The sequence below is a fragment of the Accipiter gentilis genome, chromosome 23 (genome assembly GCF_929443795.1).
Source record: "Accipiter gentilis chromosome 23, bAccGen1.1, whole genome shotgun sequence".
Classification (NCBI taxonomy): Eukaryota; Metazoa; Chordata; class Aves; order Accipitriformes; family Accipitridae; genus Astur; species Astur gentilis.
Window position 1 is genome coordinate 16,837,270 of NC_064902.1, and position 16,892 is coordinate 16,854,161.

Consider the following 16,892-nt stretch of genomic DNA (forward strand, 5'->3'; position numbering starts at 1 on the left):
GAGAATTGTCAAGTCTCAGAGAAGGCAACCGCATGTTAGTGGTGTCACATTGTGCCTGCTGATTCTCCCCAAAATATCTCATTATCCAAAAAACGTCTAAGGGCATCTGCTATAACAGCCTGGCTCACTCATCCTTCTCTTTCTTTTGCTTGCTCAAAAGCCAAAGGCACGTCCCTGATAGCTGAATGCACCGTGGTGAGAAACGAACTGGACAATTTTCACTACAAGCAAAACCTCCATTTGGATTTCTGGACTCCAAGATGCCTTGAGTTTTCCCAACTTCCCATGGTCCTCAGGTGTGGAAATCTACTGGACTGTCACTTAAACAAGGAATTTCCCTGAAGCCATGTCTGTAGCAGCGAATATTCTAGAAATGGACACTGGATGAAGTTCAGCCACATAATTGCTCTTATCAGTGTTAACGGTGGTCTGGACTGTTTGCTACAAATCTGTGAGATTTTACTTACAGGAGTACATCATCTTGCCACTATTTGACATAGATTGGCTGGGCAAACGAATGTTTTCTGGGGGGAAATAAACGTTACTGTGGACTTATTTTTTATACTGATGGTGTCTTTTGTAGGTGATAGCTAACCAGACAGACACCCTCAATGGCGAGGACCCCGTGACAAGGGGGAAGAATGTGTGAGGCACAATGGAAAGAAGCCCTCAAGAAGGGAATATGGCTTTAGTGTTTTTATAGCAATGTTCCTTTAATGGAATATAACAATAGCACAATTCAAAAAATAGTCTGTGTTTTGCCCAGCCTTTTGCAAGTAATTTGGGATAAGAAGCTATCAGGAGTTTAAAAAAACCCAACAAACCAAACCAACAAAAAAACCCCAACAAATACCAGAAAAACTTGTTTGAGGCCATCCGAAAACAAGTATAAAAATGTCATACTTGCATGATACAAAACCTGTTTTCTATTCTTTTGAATAAGATTTGACTGCAGAAGAAAGTAAGATAATTTTGTTTTTTAAAAAATCCCAAACCATCAAACAGACAAAGGCAAATAACCTCTAAAACTATATGCCCAAAGAACGTATTTATTGACCTATACTGTATACCATAGGCCTTTGTTATTTAAAAAAAAATAACAACTGTATTGGTTAAATTAGGCTGGATTTACCTTCCAGCGGGTAAAAATAGCCCTTTTAAAAATAAGTATTTAAAGTATTTAAATATTTTCTAAAAAACATAAAAGTCAGTTTCTTTATGCCTTGTTTGTAGAACTAAATCGTTAACATGTTATGCTTTCAACCACTCAGATTTTTTTTCAAAATTCTGGAATAAATGCCAATTTGACAGCAGAGTTCACCGTAAGGCGCAGATACGTGCATCACAGTCATCCCACGCCTACCCAGGCTTTATGAATAAAGGGGGCTTTACACAGTTTTATATAGTCCAGTCAATTTTTATGAAATATTTTGTCTTGCTTCAAAACACCTCGAAAGTGAATTCCGCTAAAGGGCTTATTGTATTATGATTTGATTCGTCTGGATGTTTTTGTTAAGTGTTTAAACATCAGGTAAAGTCTCAAAACTGACTAAACTTTTATTAAGGGGGCAAAGCAAAGGAAAACAAATTCCTAACCAAGAAGATATTTTTTTCTGCCTTAAAGGGGCACCAGCTATTGCTGAGAAGAGACAATCTGAGCCTGTCCAATTGTTCGCGTAGCCCAGCCTTCTCCCCAGTTCTGGTGGCAAGTAGTACATCAGGGAATCCAAAGCCACTCTGAGTAGCAGTTGCTTAGTTGTTTACCTAACGATGCTTTCAGTTTAACCTGAACTTGCTATGAAATCATTGTTACACAGCAAAACAACAAGAAGCCTCTATGCAGACACTTTGAATTGATACAAAAGATCACATTGAGAAAGCAACGTACTAGAGACACTTCTTATGCAAACTTTAAAAAAAAAAATAGACAACTTTTCAGGAACAAAAGGATTCGAATTTAATAAGATGCCCTTGTTGAAAGGATTGTTAGAACTGCAATTGGTTTAACGTAAAAGGAACCAAAGTGACATGCCACAAAGAGAAATCAAAGCGTACTAAATCCTGCACATTTGGAGTGAAATCCACGCTCTGATGAAGTCCCTGGGGCAGAGCTTCCACTTCAGGATAGCGTCAGTCACAAGTGCAATTTGACTCTTGATAGACACAAAGGTAAAGGAAAAGGAAACAAAAATTTGGCAAGATTGAGCAATAGCAAGTCTGTGATTGAACTCTCCTCTGTTTTTTTAAGGTTCTGTTGATCTGAAAGCATGAGGGCAAATTCGTGCTCCTTCGATAGCATGCGGACGTGTTAAAAAAGTGAATTCCTGATCGCTGCTCGTACAGAGTCAGCGTCTGCAGTCACCTGCGTCGTGTGGGTTTAAGCCACTGGGAGTAAAGAGTTAGAACACCGTAAATTCTGTCTGCCCTTGAGCATAGACCTGCTTCAATATTATGTTTTAGACCTTGGTTATAAGCAGAACATTGTTCCTGACCTGAAGCTTTTATTGTCACATAGTTCTTACTGTAAATAATTAAGGAAGCTTAAAATTAATTTTCCTTGCAAAATTGAATTTGCAGTGGCTGGGTTGTTTCTAGACAGATTTTGGTATTAATTTAAGAGATACAGTTTTTATAGTCTTTCCAACTTCTCGTTATGACTCCTGCAGTTTTCTTAACCTAAAAAATTGCTGCAATGATGAACAAAGAATTATACAAGAAAAAAAAACATACTTTTGTATCTTTATTTTGGAATTTCTTGTTCTATTATAAATATTGAAGTATCCCTATTTCAGAAGACATATTTTGTTAATTGATTGTACATATTTAAATATGTATTTTTGCACAGGTCTTTTTTTCTTATATCCAGTTTTGGTACAATTGAGATCATCTAGTATTTATTTATTAATTAATTAAAAAAAAAAAAAGCAAATACCTTTTTATAATTTGAAGTGGTTCACTGCCAAGCCAATAGTTAACATGCCTACTTCGCAACTTAAGGGATGCCTCCGTTTTGTGAAAAAGCTGTGTCCCTTTTCATGTCTTGGGAGTGGATACATGCAAACTATTGCCCAGGTCCTGCGGTCGGGTTCTGCCGCAGGAACCCGAGCGCAGGACTGGAGCCGAAATGGTCGATACGGCATTGCTTATCAGTTGCCTGATTCCCAGAAGACTACATTTAGTTAAGTGACACACTGCTTCTCTTTTTTTAGTGTTTGTGTGCGTGTGTGTGCGTGCGCATTTGTGTGGGTCTCATGTGGTTTAAAACTAACGGAAAAACTGAAAGTGCCTGATATAACTAGTTTTAAGCTTGGACTGTTTAGACAGCTTCTCCTTAAAAGACTTGAATGTTCAGTTGAAATTTTGGAGCTTGCTTTTTCCACCTATATATATAATATATGTGTGTGTATATATATGTATGTGTGCGTGTATATATATATACACATACATATATAGGTATTTTTTCTGAAATTAATGAGATGGGTTGACAAAAGAAAGCGAATTATGCTGGTAACTTTTGTGAAATCTTTTAATTAGAATACCTTGTGTTGGAACAATCCCATTGATAACTCATATTTAATATAATGCCAAGGGTTTGAAATATGGTTTTAACCAGCAGTTTATTTAACTGTCTCATTTTGAGAAGGGAGGCAGGGAGGGGGGTGGTATTCATAAATGAAATAATATAGAAATGTTCAAAACAGTTGATATTCCAGGAAAACAAAACAAAAAACAAGTAAGTACCTCTTAAAACCATTTAAAAAAAAGATGTGATCTCCAAATGACATTTCTAAGGCAGTTGTCTTCCTGTAAGAGTTCTCTTGCCAAGGAATCTCTCTCTTGTCTTTCACTCATTCTGTCCTGGAGGAGGGAATTGGGCTTAGAAAGATTCTTAAATGTTTCACTGTTCCGCAGAAAATAATCATTTTTACCTTTTGTGCAAGATATTTTACGTTTTAAAGATAATTTTAAAATGAGCACTACATAATGTCAATGTGAATGTAGGCCTTGAAAGCATCTTGCTCGGTGTTGAGCCTGGTTCTAAAAGCAATCTCCTGTGTAAAATGTGTGAATAGTTTGATAATTTGTATACATAATCAAGAGCATCTGATCAGCTGAACTCTGTGTTGGCTGCTGTATAGTACATGAACAAATGTCATGGGATAGAAAAATTACTTTGGATATTTAAAAGAAAAATAAATATATAGTCTATTTGTTTTGTAACAAGTTTCTGTAAATAAAATAATTTATACTATTTATAAGAAAAAGTTGTGCTTTGCTTCCTGAAAAAGATTAGTTTGTTGAACAAACATGTTACTAAACAAGGCAATAAAATTAGGACTTTTCAATAAATGAGGTTGGTTGCATGGAATACATTATATGTTTCTGCTTCATTATAAAATCATTCACCATTAAAGGAAAACGTTATCTGTATCGGTGCCTATGTGAACTAATTTCGGAGAATTGGATGTAGTCAAATTCTGTCACTGTACGTCAGCATCGCGAGAGCGGCTACAGAGCCAGCCTGGTAGGATCGCATCTTTACATCCTACAGGGTTTCTGGTACCTGTTTTTGAGAGGTACCTGTATCAAGTCCTTAGTGTTTTTCCCATGCAAAGGATGTTTTGTTACTTAAAGTTCATGCTTTATATTGTTTACTAAATAGAATAATGAGCAGCAGCTTTTACAACCCAAATGCGGTATGTTGAATGGCTGTATTTCTTTTTTTTTTTTTTTTTTTTTTTTTTTTTTTACTTCCAAAAAAGTATCATCTTTGTTTTCACAGTTTAAAGATCCAGTGATCCAGTGTGTCAATTCAATGGGTTAAATACTCCTGCAATGTTTTTCTCTGCATGTGACTCGGGACTAGCATGTGCTGAGGAGTGGTTTGTAAAATCCCTGTTAGTGCAGTGGGAATTCATAGTTACCTCCATGGCAGTGCTTCCTTTATTTTCTCTCTCTCCCCATTCCTCTGTTCTGTTGGTTTTTGGGGTTGGGGTTTTTTTTTTCCCTCTTATGACAGAACAAAGTTTTCCTTGGTATTCGGAATAAATGCTACAAGATATAAATGGGGTTCAGGCGACAAGCAGGTTTTGCTTTGTCTTTTTATAATGAGTAGTACTTCTATTTCTACTTTTACCTTTTGTGTTGGTTGAAGATTTTTATTTCTTTTTTGTCTCGCCTTCCTGCAAATACCTTTCTTTTCCAGTATGAATTTCTAATGTCTGCACCATCCTATATAAGCTGTTGGCACTGAAGTTGGTTGTGCTGTACAAGTGACGGCAGCACGGGGCGTGCAGGAGACAGGAGCTCGCGGAGCGGAGCAGAGCTCTCTGCTTGTCATCGCATTCAGGCACGTTCGTGACTCGGCTGTCTGCGTCTGCTTCGGAATCGAAGGATTAACTCTGCATTTAACTGCATTTCAAAGAGAGTCCTGTATCCTCTAAAACTGGTAAGCTGAAGAAAAAGGAAAAAAGGTGCATTTATCCCATGTAACCTGGAGCTCTGCACGTTTGGAGGGTCCTCCCTGTCCCCTTCCTCTGCTGTGCTGGGCACCGCTACCAGCACCCTGGGGTGCAGTGCTGGGGAGCCCTGACCTTGGGCAGAGCGCAGAGCTGCTCGGGGAATTATCGCTTCTCCCAGTGACTGATCAGTTCACTAAAGGGGTTTGCCATGAGAAGTGCCTTCTGAACAGGGGCTGGAGTAGAGCCCTGTAAACAGACTTCCCCGAAGTGGGTAGAAAGCAGTTTCTATCCTGTCACTGATTGTCTCATAGGAAAATACTCTGGTTTTTATATCCAGGAAGAGTTGCTTGGTGATGTAGGAGTTTGAGCCTGATAGCGCGTGCAATGCAAATCCAAATGTCAGAGGCTCTGTGTGCATGGTTTTGTGCACATGCGCTTATCATTGATGCCCTTTGCATTTAAAGTGGAAGTTGGTGATGTATCCTTTGGACCCGAACGTGTCAGCCTTCTCCTGGTGGAGACGTGTTGGGCTCGAAGGCTACAATCTGTGTTTGGTAGAAAAACTCCTAAATCCTGGTCCTGCACCCGCAGCATGTGCAGCGCTGGAGGCAGGGGTGCGAAGCTGGCCCCCTGCCCTCGCTGTGTACAGCCCGGTCGACAGCGAACAGCCCTGGCCCCCGTTGCCTTTGTAGGCTGAAGGCCTGCGTTGCCGCTGTTACTTACGCCAACTACTGAAACAACAGATATAAGGCCTTGCAACTGGCTTTATTTAAATGCAAATTCCTGTTGGTTCATTATTATCACGTTCTGCTGCAACAAATAATCAAACACACGTGGCTTGTAGGATCCACCATGGGACTCTTAATTTGACTGAATGCTTTTCTCAGTGCTTTGGCTCAGAACTGTGTTAGCTGCTGGATTTGTTCCTAACAAGCAGCATGGGATCTTTGTCGCGGAAAAGCGGCATATGCTTGTTATGTTTTTTCTGGCCCACCAACTTTCAGGGGAATCTCAAGAAATCTTTTCTGAAGTTGTTCAAACTAACCTGGATTCAAACTTTATTGCAAAGGACAAAAACTGGCCTGAGAAATGCAGTCAAAAAGCTTTGTCCAAGCATATGAGAAATGGCTGGAGTTGACATCTGTAGCCAAATTGTTAGGAAAGCTTTCTTCAGCATCAGCAGGGACAGTGCGTTGCTGCTCAGTTTAGGTGCGCTCCGACAGTGCTGGAAGTTTTCTTTGTCCTCCATTTTGCAGTTGAGCTCCCTTCAACTGCATCCCTTCCTGTCCACAACAGGTGACTTTTTCCAAAAGCGAGTGCCTTGTCTCTTGTCTGCAAGGCTAGACCTTAAACTCTAGAGCCCAATGTTCAGTGAGAGAAGAAATGGAGCTGTTGGCAGGTCAGCAGAGACACCCAAGGAATGTTTGCACACAGACTAGATTTCAACTACTTCGTAGCAGAGCTTTACTAACAAACCCTACAGCACCCCATCTCCTGTCCTTCCCTCCTGCGTTCCCACAGCTTAATGGCAGTGAACGTATTGCAGAGCAAGGTGGAAAGCGTTTCTGTGGTGTGGCTGCACCTTGAAATCTGCATCTGATTCTGGCTATCTTGTGGCTCGTATGAAGTCAGCCTTCCAAAGCGAAATTGGAGAATGGCATTAGTTGAAGGAACTGCACAAGCTTAAATTACGAGAGAGAATGTACAACTTTGGCATGTGGACTATAAATCTGTGGAAGAGTGTCAAGACTGAGGCATGAATGGCTGTGTCTGGAGCACCACTCACAATATTAGAGTTAATTAAATGGAAATCACGAGATGAAATAAACCAAATGTAAAACTAACAGGACCACAGGACAATGAAAGGTAACGTGAAGTTCCTTCAGGGTTTAAAAGAAGCAGAAATCCTACTGCTTCTGATTTGACATGGAAATTGAAGTAGGCAGTCAAAAATGATAGAACAGAAAAAATTATGTCCTTGATCAGCACAAGGCTTGACCACCCTGGACCCCTCTTTAGAAAAAGACTACATACCACATGATTGCTTTTTTCAGGTGAGCAATGTAAATGCTGCTCTGACTATGCTCTCTGCATCCAGCTATGGACTTCAGGAGGCGTTGCTTCTCACTACAACTGTCCAGAATTTATCCCACTATTTGGCACAGCTGTGAGGCTGAACTGCTGCTGAAAGCCTTAAACCTGTTCAGGTAAAATTGCTGTGACTTTCTTGCCAGGCCTTGGCCCAAAAAGCTTTGTCAAGAAGTTCTGCAGGTTCCTCCCGGATCCTCCTTCACAGGACATAGGCTGAGGTCAGAAAATGAACAAGGCAAGTTGGGATCTTTAAAGGAGGTCTTTAAAAATTGTCTCTTGTACAGTTAGCATTTTTCTAGATAATGCTGACATCTTGACAAAGATTCTCAATAAAATTAATTTCTTGGAGGCACACCAAAACTGAATTCTCACTTTGCTCTGGTAGGGTATGTGTACTTGTGTTTTGAACATTCTGATTTTTCATCTACCTCAGCAGAGAACATCAGATCCTGAAACACTTGGCTCCCACAGGGGGATAGTGATGGTTAGTATAAAGTAAAAAGAAGTGAAAGTTCTGCAAATATTTTACAGCACACTAAGAATCTTTAGTAATACTTTTATTTTCCTTACAAAGTAGCCATTTCTCCTTTTTTTTTCCCCCTGTTGCTTTTACCTACACTAAAAGAGCAGCAAGATTTCTCTTGAGTGAATGAAGCCTATGTTAGCCTAGTTTTCTTGAGTAAGTTTCTTTTCCCTTCAGCTTACAGCTAAAAGTCTATGTTGTAATACAGAAGCTGCATGGAAATCCTGAGATTTATTTTGCAAAGCATTCATACAGTTAGTTAATAAAGGCCAGTTCAAGTACAAGATACTGGAAAGGAAAATCCATCCCTGCACCAGACATGAAATCTCTCAATTCAGTGAAGCCTACAGCCCATACCCTCTGTAGTATGTACGGTTTTCTGACAAGCTTAACATTTGCATGTCTGGAAGGTGGAAAAGTTGTTACCAAAAGGCAGCCAGAACTCCTACCTAGCTCTACTTTATCTGATATGGAACAGATCTAGAAAAACAGACAGTGCTGCAATAATCTGAGAAGTCTGAATATTGGCCTAAATTAATTAAAACTCTGTAAGAAGTGATATGTGTGTTCACACACAAAATACAGAATCAAATAGCTGACCACATGGTAAACAAACTAGGATTCTCCTTTATTACTCTGACTATTCTAAAGAAAGTGAAGATCAGAATTTCTTCTCATCAGTAGTGTCTGAAATTTAAATCTTTACACTCCAGCTAAATAGCTGCTACTTGGAAATAAAACAAAACAAAAATACCTTCTTATACTAGCTTCTAGTAAGTAGAGAAAGAAAACCAAAAATCACTAGGTCGTATTTTGGATTTCAGAACAGTGCAGCAGAGAATATTAGTGGACCCTATTAATGCAGCTGAGGAGTCTAACCTTGAGCAGGTGGCAGTGATTCAAAGACAGGCGCTCTTCTATGATCTCGCAGTAAGAGGAGTGGGCATGTAAAATTCCATGCTGTCCTAGCTGTTGCACAGTAGCTTCCAAACATCAGGATCAGTCTGTGGGTGTATCTACCTGTTGGTGTTACTTCAAGGATAAAAGTCGCGATGAACACAGACAGTAAATGGATTCTGCTGCTAAGTGCAACGGCATCGAACAGCTAACAGAACTAAGTCACAGATTTCTTTGGGTGGAAAAAAGAAACCACAAGCCAAGCCCAGCCAGCAGGCTAAACAGCTGCCGCTGTAGGCTCTGTTACGGCCAGAAACCACGTGTCATCAGGATGGCAGCAGCCTGCTTGAAACATTTATTCCTCAGCAGCTGTGAAGAAAGAAATCATAACCCCCTATGGTATTTGATCAGTTGTGTCAAACTACAACAGTATCTTCCACTGTTCCTATCATAATTTTGACATCTGCAAATCTAACAGAGGAAGTAATTACAACTGTTAATGCTTTGCTTATGTGCTGACTTTCTTTTTAACAGCTAGCAAAAATGACATTTTAAGGGAGAGGCTACTTCAGTTAAAGATGTACCCAAAGTTATAGTCCTTACAGTTTTCGTGGTTATATTGTTGCTTCACCACAGTCATTTTCATCCCTATTCCTTCTCCCTTAAGCTGTAATCCTCTCGTAACAAGAGTTCGTCCTGTCTGGACAGTGCACCACCTCAGCTAAAATTTTTGGCTACTTCACTATTATGTAACTGATTCTTTCTGCTTTTGATTCAAATACAGAAGTCTTAAAAGAGCAAGCATAGAGTCACCATTAGTTCTCTCTGTTCACGGATCTTGACCCTGCTTTGCTATTAAATATTGAAAGCTGTATATACGGTCAAGTAAAGGAACAAAGTATATTACAAGAGATGACCAACTGTATCATATATTTAATAAATGAACTAGGATCCATACACCAAAACAGACATTGTTTACATAATGAAGTGGAAAGTAAAAGCACTACCTCTCTCACCAGTAATTTTTTTACCTACAGTATACCAAGTTATACAATATATTTATAGGTTACTTCTAAAATGTTTTGAACATCTAAATTTTGCATTCCCTTGCATTAAAAAATTACATATTAATTACTCTGGAAAGTTTCTGAACTCTGTTTAGCAGCAAATCTCCTTTCTTGATGGTTTCTTGGTACTGCCAATTCTTGCTATCAGGCCTAGGAATAGTGAGGAAAAAAAAAGTTAAGTAAGAACACGTTTTATACCAAGACACTTACATTTCTGTAATAAGTGTCATCAAAATGTATAGAATTCAACTGAGCTGTCAAAAATGATTTCTAGGAATTGTTGGCATACCTGTTAGTTTCTACAATCTCATTTACTTTGTCTATTTTGCAGTGTAATCGCCCAGCTGCAATAAATCTTGAAAGCTCCCTAAGTAAAGAAAAAAAACACAAGTTGGTTAAATCATGTTTCACCAAGGACTTGTAGACCTAACAGCACTGAACCTACCATTACAAAACAGCAGTATCACCACAGTGTTTCTGAAGCAACAGCCTATATATTTTCCTAAGGTATCCAAGCTTTAATAAGATGAGGATGCATAAGATATTACACACAAGAATAATTATTCTAGTGATCTGAATGCAAAATGTCTTAGTACTTTCTTCTCAGGCCAAAGTGTCATACTTGAATTAGTGAAATTTATCACTTAGCTTAGCATCAACTACTCTTCAAATTCAAAGGTAACAGTCATGTAGTGTGCATATTCAGAATTTATCCTGAGGTAAATATCTCGATGTCAGTCGATTCATTAGAAAAGTCTCTTAATAGTTCCCTACTCTCTAGTAGCTCTAAATATGCTTTATTATTATTTTGCTTAAACCAGCATTGATCTATAGCACATGACTGATGGTAGAAGAAAATATTCCTGTGATCAACAGTAAGACAAGTTACAACTAGTAGTAAATTACTGGGAAGCATAAGAACTAGTATGACTTTAAAACATTTACCTTTGAATTGAATGGTATTTGGTTTCTCTTGAAACACCTATTAATTCATGTCTGAATATTTCAAGCATATTTTCTGTATTCTGCATATTTCTGTAACGCTTTTTTATGTTAGGAAATCTGAAACTTCTCTATGAAAGAAGAATGACTCATGTGAAGGCATTTGAAACAGTGTTTCATGTACATGTTTCAGGTACATAGAGTAGAAGTCAATTTCTTACTTCACATTAGTTAGTTTTCATCATGATCTAAATCTGTTGGTTTTACACTAGAAAAGAATTGCAAACTGAGACTGCAGGGTATGTTTGATTTAAGTGAAAAATATCAGATCCTGTCCACATACCAGAATGCAAATAAAACTACATAAGGAGACTTGTAGGGCACATAAAATGTGCAGATCCCTGAAGTTGTAACCGTTAAGTTTTCACATAGTTGTGAACTAAGTCATCCTCTAAAATCTTAAGTTTCATAGCAGATGGAGGTCAATAGATCTAGCAGCATAAAGAACAAAGTTATTAATAAAAGACTAGTTTCTCATACAGCATTTAGAGTGAAAGAAATTCTGGAAAAGTTGTCATGACAGATTGCAATCAAGTTCTTTTCTTTGCTGAAACATATGATTTGCTTACATTTAGCCAAGCTCTTCCATAGCAACATAACTTTGCATGTTTAGAATCAAAGTAGAATAAAGATTTTTATTCATAATGGGATCATTATAAATAATTAAAAGGTGTAAAGTGAGATCTTTATGAACTTAAAAAGCCAAATAACTTACTGATCTATGAATTCTACACTGACTCCAAATGCTTCTGCCATGTATCCTAACGTCAATGACCGGTAAGACTCTAGGAGCTGGCTGTATGCATGAATTCTCATTTCCCGTACATAGTATCGATAGTGAGGTGCAAACAGCCAATCTTTTTTCATCTCTTGCTCTACAATAGCTGAAAAGGAGAAAAAAAAAAAGAAGAAAGAAAATGTGTCAGTAATCTCTAAAAAATGTGAAATATCAGTTATGCAAATAAAATACATAACACCAGTTAATAAGTAATCAGTGTGAATGTAACTATACTGTATGCTTGCATACTTCAGGATATGAAAGGTATTCTACACTATAGAGAAGTACATTTGTGTAATCCATATCACTTCTAGAAGCAGTAATAACACACAAACAATATTGTTGCAAAGCGAATGAGACCCTGTTTGTCAGCAGAGAATCCTTTCAGGGTGTGAGCTAAGTCTCCCTTCTGCTGCGTGAGGACCACCGCACTGAAGGCAAGTGCCAGAATCTGCTTGTCACACAGGAGCAGCGTGGTGCTGGGAAACAAGCAGTACTTGGAATGTAACTATTTGAAGAAACACTGTGACCCAAAGCTGGGTATGGAAGCAAGATTAACTTTCTGGTACTAGCTCTTAAATTAATTACAAGGTTTTCCAGGCACTGAAGTGACTTTTTCTCCTGACAGTTTTAGTTCTCAGCTAGTGATAAGGCTATCAATAGAAGAATGTTGCCCTTAGCTTTTAAACTCATCAGGCCTAGTCCTCCACAAAATGAAGGGGTTTTGGTTTTTTTTTTTCTTTTTCTAAGTATCTTATTTTCTTGTATTCTAAATCTCACAGAAGGAAAACAAGCAGTCTGAGAACTGGCAAGAATGAGTTTTTTGAAAAGCTTTTCTTCAGTGTCACCCTTTTACATAGAAACCAGAGCAGAACGCCAATGATAATAATAATGAGAACATTCTGTGTAATTTCTTTCACAGGTTGAGATTTCAGGGCCTTTAGACTACAAGTCCTATAACTTTCAGAGATGAAAGCTCTCCCATCCGACCCAGCTCTTCAGCTAAGACAGTGCTCCATAGCCACTTTCAAAATGCTTTTCCACTTAATCAGAAGGGATGTTTCAAAAAGCTTACTGTATGCAAAGGTTGGTTGGTTGGTTTGAAAAATCAAAGAGCAGCAAATTTTAGGTCACTCTTAAAAAAAAACAACCACCTTTTTTTTTTTTTTTCCGGCATAAAATAGCTCTAGTTCTAGACTGTAGCTACTCCACAAAAGTTGTGGGTGATCTGAAACAAATAACTGAAGCACCTGAAATAGTGTTGTAGGAAAAAACCACAGCCTTACCTAATGACTGGAAAAAGGCTGCATAACGGCATTCGTAAAGAGAAAAGAGATACTGTCGTACAGCTGGCAAACTGTGTAACACTTCCAGAATCTCTGCTCCTTTAATAACCTGAAAACAAACAAACACGTTTAAATACCATCACTCTCAGCCTGGAGATAAACAGGTTAAAGAAAGACCGTGTCTGTTTGAACCAGTGTTTACATCTGCTTTCCTTACCTTTTCCCTAAGGTCAGGCCTGTCTAATGCAATCATGCTGACATAGACGGTGTATGTTACAAATGTTTTGTAATCCATAAGTTCATAGGATGTAAATGTTGAAACTGTATCAAGGAAGAGCTCTGCTGCTTGTTTGAAATCTCGAATAGCTACACAGTAAAGGCCCTGGTACACTTTGAGACGGTTTCTCCTGTCCCAGTCTCCTCCTTCTTCTATTAGACTTAAATAGAACAAAAAGAAATATTTACTTATGTAAATGTATTAAGTTATATGAAACAAGTACAGTAAATCAACTGATACCATGTGATTACAGAAAGAATAACTTGTTTTATGTTACAGCTTGTTGAAACAGTCCAGGCTTTGTACACCTGACAGGGATAGGAAAGTGGCTTCTTTGGGACAGGAGAGGCCAGACACTTTTGCACAGTGCAAGTTTCAACTGAAAGGAAAAGTTTACAGCCTCTAAAGTTGTGACAACAGTCTTTTGAGATGTGCAGGTAAATAGTACTGTCAACCTCGGCTGTGGCAATATATTTCCGCTACCTATGCTGCTAAAATCAAAGTTGTCCAACTAGCAGCATAGAAAAAATCTAAAGGTGCCACTTTTCAAGAATCGTATTAACACAAAACTGATGTGGCTATAAGCAGGAGCACAGGTCGAGACAAAATCTGCTGAGAAGGCAACACAAAAGATCATTGCTCAAGTAACGCGATAACTGGGAAGACCCCTTTGCCTTGGTGTCTCACAGCACCAGCAAAGAGATTGGAAACAGCAGCTTGCTACAGGAACCACTGAAGTTCAAAATGCTGGGAGCACGGAGACACTGAAGCTAGCAGAGGAAAGACGGGAAGGACAGCTGCACCAAAGCACACTGTGCTGACACTGAGCTCTGGCTTCTAGAGGACATGCTGGTACTCCACAGAGCCAGCTAGGTGGTACTGGCAGCAGCTGGATTCAGGTAGCAATCCTGCACTGCACTTTATTGTACAATCTAACCGCACCCAAAGTTATTTGTCTTCTAACAGTGACAGAAAAGTGAGAGTGGGGGGGGGTGGGCTACAAATTAAAATCAAGTCAGCTGCTAGAAAATAGCTGACACAAAACATTAATCTTTCTTTTCTCTTCCCCCTCATAAAAAAAATCCAGGAATAGGAAGCTCTCTAGTACGAGGTAACACCCACCCACCCATCACTCTATGGTTCTGTCTCACAACCAGTCTTAGTCATTTCTAGACAGCAAGGTATTTATCTTCCATTTCTTTTGTTACAGTTTGTCTCAAAAGTGCTTTAGTGCACTCAAACAACCCAAGCAGTACCTTTTTGCCTTTTCAATGTTCCGTGTGATGAGGTCGTTATCCATGTAAAACAAGCCAATCCTTAGAAGATAGAACACGATATCCAGTCGATGTCCCAGTGCCACAGTTTTGTCATAAGTCTTGCGGAAGGCAGTCAAAGCTCCCTCCTAACAAGATAGTATTTTCTACTGTAAGAACGTTAAAAGTACCTAGAATATTTACAAAACATCTGTTGTAAGTACACGCCTTGTGTTCCGCTCATAGCCGTGACATTCTTCGTTTCCCACAGAACTCTAACATTATGCATTCTGAATAATCTTAAAGAATCAAAGTTTAAATCAAGTTAAAAGAGCTGTTCCTCATATATCTTTTAAATCTAAGGACTATGAAGATCTACTCTGTAACTTGAAATTAAGTTGCACTATGTAAATAGCTTAGAAAAGTCTAAAGACACAAGGGAAGTGAAAAATAACATCTGCAAATGGAAAATAACTTCCCCTTTTCAAGAAAAAAAATGTTTTCTTTCAAGGGCTACTTGGGTTTTTTCTAGGTAATTTAAATATTTCAGTAACACCCTTCCCTATCTCCCATCTATGTCTGAGTTGTGCATAGAGAAAATGCCCTGCAAGTCACCTAGCGCTCACTAGAACCTGCCTAGCTAAGAGGATTACGAGATGCAGTGTTTTTAACGTGAGTCCATACAGCCTCTGCCATGAACCAACCTTGTCCCCGATCCTGCACAGGTACTCAGCTTTGGCCATCATTGCATCTCGGATTTCACTCTCCCCCAATATCTTTTCCGCATCTTCTAATTCGTTGTCAAGACGTTTCAATTCTTCCTCGTTAGCTTTCTTCATTTTGTTCAACAGATCCATGTCTATCTGCCACTCCAGAGACTTGCAGAGCGCTTCATAATACGGGGCCATATCTGAACAAAAAGCAGGAAGGCTTCTGCTGTTAACTGCTGCAACAAGTGTGTGCATGTTTCTAGAGCAGAGCACTGAAGGACAACACGACTGATTGCCAGTGCCGGCTACATCCTTTCTATGATCAGGTACCTATTAAAACCAGACATGACAGAGCCAGCGTTTCAGCAGGCCTTGCCTGTCACGCTTCTTTTTGCCGACTCTTTTCTACCACTGCTCTCTTCCCACCTCTCCCACTTGCGCTTTCCTTACTACTTATCCAACCCCGAGCGCAGTGGACCCCAGTGCTCCGCTCCGGCCTTTTAACACTCCCGCATGATGCTAACAGCGGCCAGGGCTGGGGACAAGGCACCACGCTGGTACGTCCAAACCCCCGCTCCCCCTCCCCGTTGCTCCCGGACTGTTCGTTCCCCAGGGACAGACTGAAACCCTCCAGCTGGGAGACGTGTAAACACCCCCCACCCCCCCAACAACGGCCCCTGGGGTACATGAACAGAGACAGTCAGGCCGGCTCTGGGCAGACAGACAGACAGACAGAGCCGCCCCACCTCCACGGGAGGAGGGCGAGTCTCCCCCGCACCCCGCAGACGGACAGACGCCCCTCTCCCCGCACCAGGCCGCACTCACTGTGGAGCCGCACGGCCGCCATCAGCTCGTCGCGAGCGGCGGGGTCCGGCGCGCGGGGCCGGAGGCTGAGGAGGAAGCGGAGCTGGGCGATGCGGAGGTCGGGGTTCTTGGGCAGACCCTCCTCCTCCAGGTTCTCCAGCGGCATGGCGGCGGGACGGGACGGGGCAACTCGGCTCCGGGAGACGGCGGCGGCGGCGGGCGGGCGGCGGCGCGGCCCAGTGACTCAGCCGCGACGGGCGGAAACGGCAGCGCGCTTCCGCCTCGCAGCGACCCCTACCGGGCCGGAGGTCTGGTGGTGCTGGGGGGGGGGGGCGCGCATGCGCGGGGCCGTGCCTGCGAGTCTGCGCGGGGGGGGGGGGAACGCACGGACGGAGAGGAGGTGTGCGCTGTGAGGGGGGCGCGCATGCGCAGTAGCGGCTCGCAGGGACTAGGCTTGCGGGGTGGGGGGGGGGGGGGGGGCACCGGCCGTGGGTTTAGGCGGGTGGGCGGCAGGTGGGCTCTGAGGGGCTGAGTGGGTGCGGGTCTGTGGGCACTGCAGGCGCATAGTGTGGGCTATAGGGGCTGGGCACACACGGCGCAGGCCGTAGGGGAGACAGCTGCACAGCGCGCTGCATGCCCCCCCCCCCCCCCCCCCCGGCCGCAGTTCTCCCTGCCCGGGGGGTTCCTCACAGGCCCCCCGCTGCTTCCACCGTGTGGCCGGGGCCTGTCCGTCCTCCGCTTC

The 16,892-nt window shown here is 41.2% G+C and overlaps 2 protein-coding genes across 8 annotated transcripts in view; one reads left to right on the top strand and one right to left on the bottom strand.

Moving 5' to 3' along the window:
- ATXN7 (ataxin 7) overlaps positions 1-4,350 on the top strand; it is a 91,664-nt gene extending 87,314 nt beyond the window's left edge. For all 7 annotated transcript variants that reach the window (XM_049826090.1, XM_049826094.1, XM_049826088.1 and 4 more), the window contains one exon: positions 161-4,350. In XM_049826090.1, the coding sequence (XP_049682047.1) occupies positions 161-178 (18 nt within the window). In that variant the 3' untranslated portion in view covers positions 179-4,350. The remainder of the gene's footprint in view (positions 1-160) is intronic.
- A 3,745-nt stretch (positions 4,351-8,095) lies between these two features.
- On the bottom strand, positions 8,096-16,383 carry PSMD6 (proteasome 26S subunit, non-ATPase 6). Its single transcript, XM_049826757.1, has 8 exons — positions 16,172-16,383; positions 15,341-15,546; positions 14,640-14,785; positions 13,324-13,543; positions 13,107-13,215; positions 11,758-11,926; positions 10,330-10,407; positions 8,096-10,190 (listed from the first exon to the last, which is right to left on the bottom strand). The coding sequence occupies exons 1-8, from the start codon at positions 16,314-16,316 to the stop codon at positions 10,094-10,096; spliced, it is 1,170 nt and encodes a 389-aa protein (XP_049682714.1). The 5' UTR covers positions 16,317-16,383; the 3' UTR covers positions 8,096-10,093.
- Between the last annotated feature and the right edge of the window lie 509 nt (positions 16,384-16,892).

What these genes read in the sequence shown, in the direction of transcription:
- PSMD6 (XM_049826757.1), bottom strand. Translation starts at nt 16,316, where the DNA reads ATGCCGCTGGAGAACCTGGAGGAGGAGGGTCTGCCCAAGAACCCCGAC. An exon ending in GGCGGCCGTGCGGCTCCACA is followed by an intron (nt 15,547 to 16,171) that starts GTGAGTGCGGCC and finishes CTTTTTGTTCAG; the next exon opens with ATATGGCCCCGTATTATGAA. An exon ending in AACATTGAAAAGGCAAAAAG is followed by an intron (nt 13,544 to 14,639) that starts GTACTGCTTGGG and finishes GTTCTATTTAAG; the next exon opens with TCTAATAGAAGAAGGAGGAG.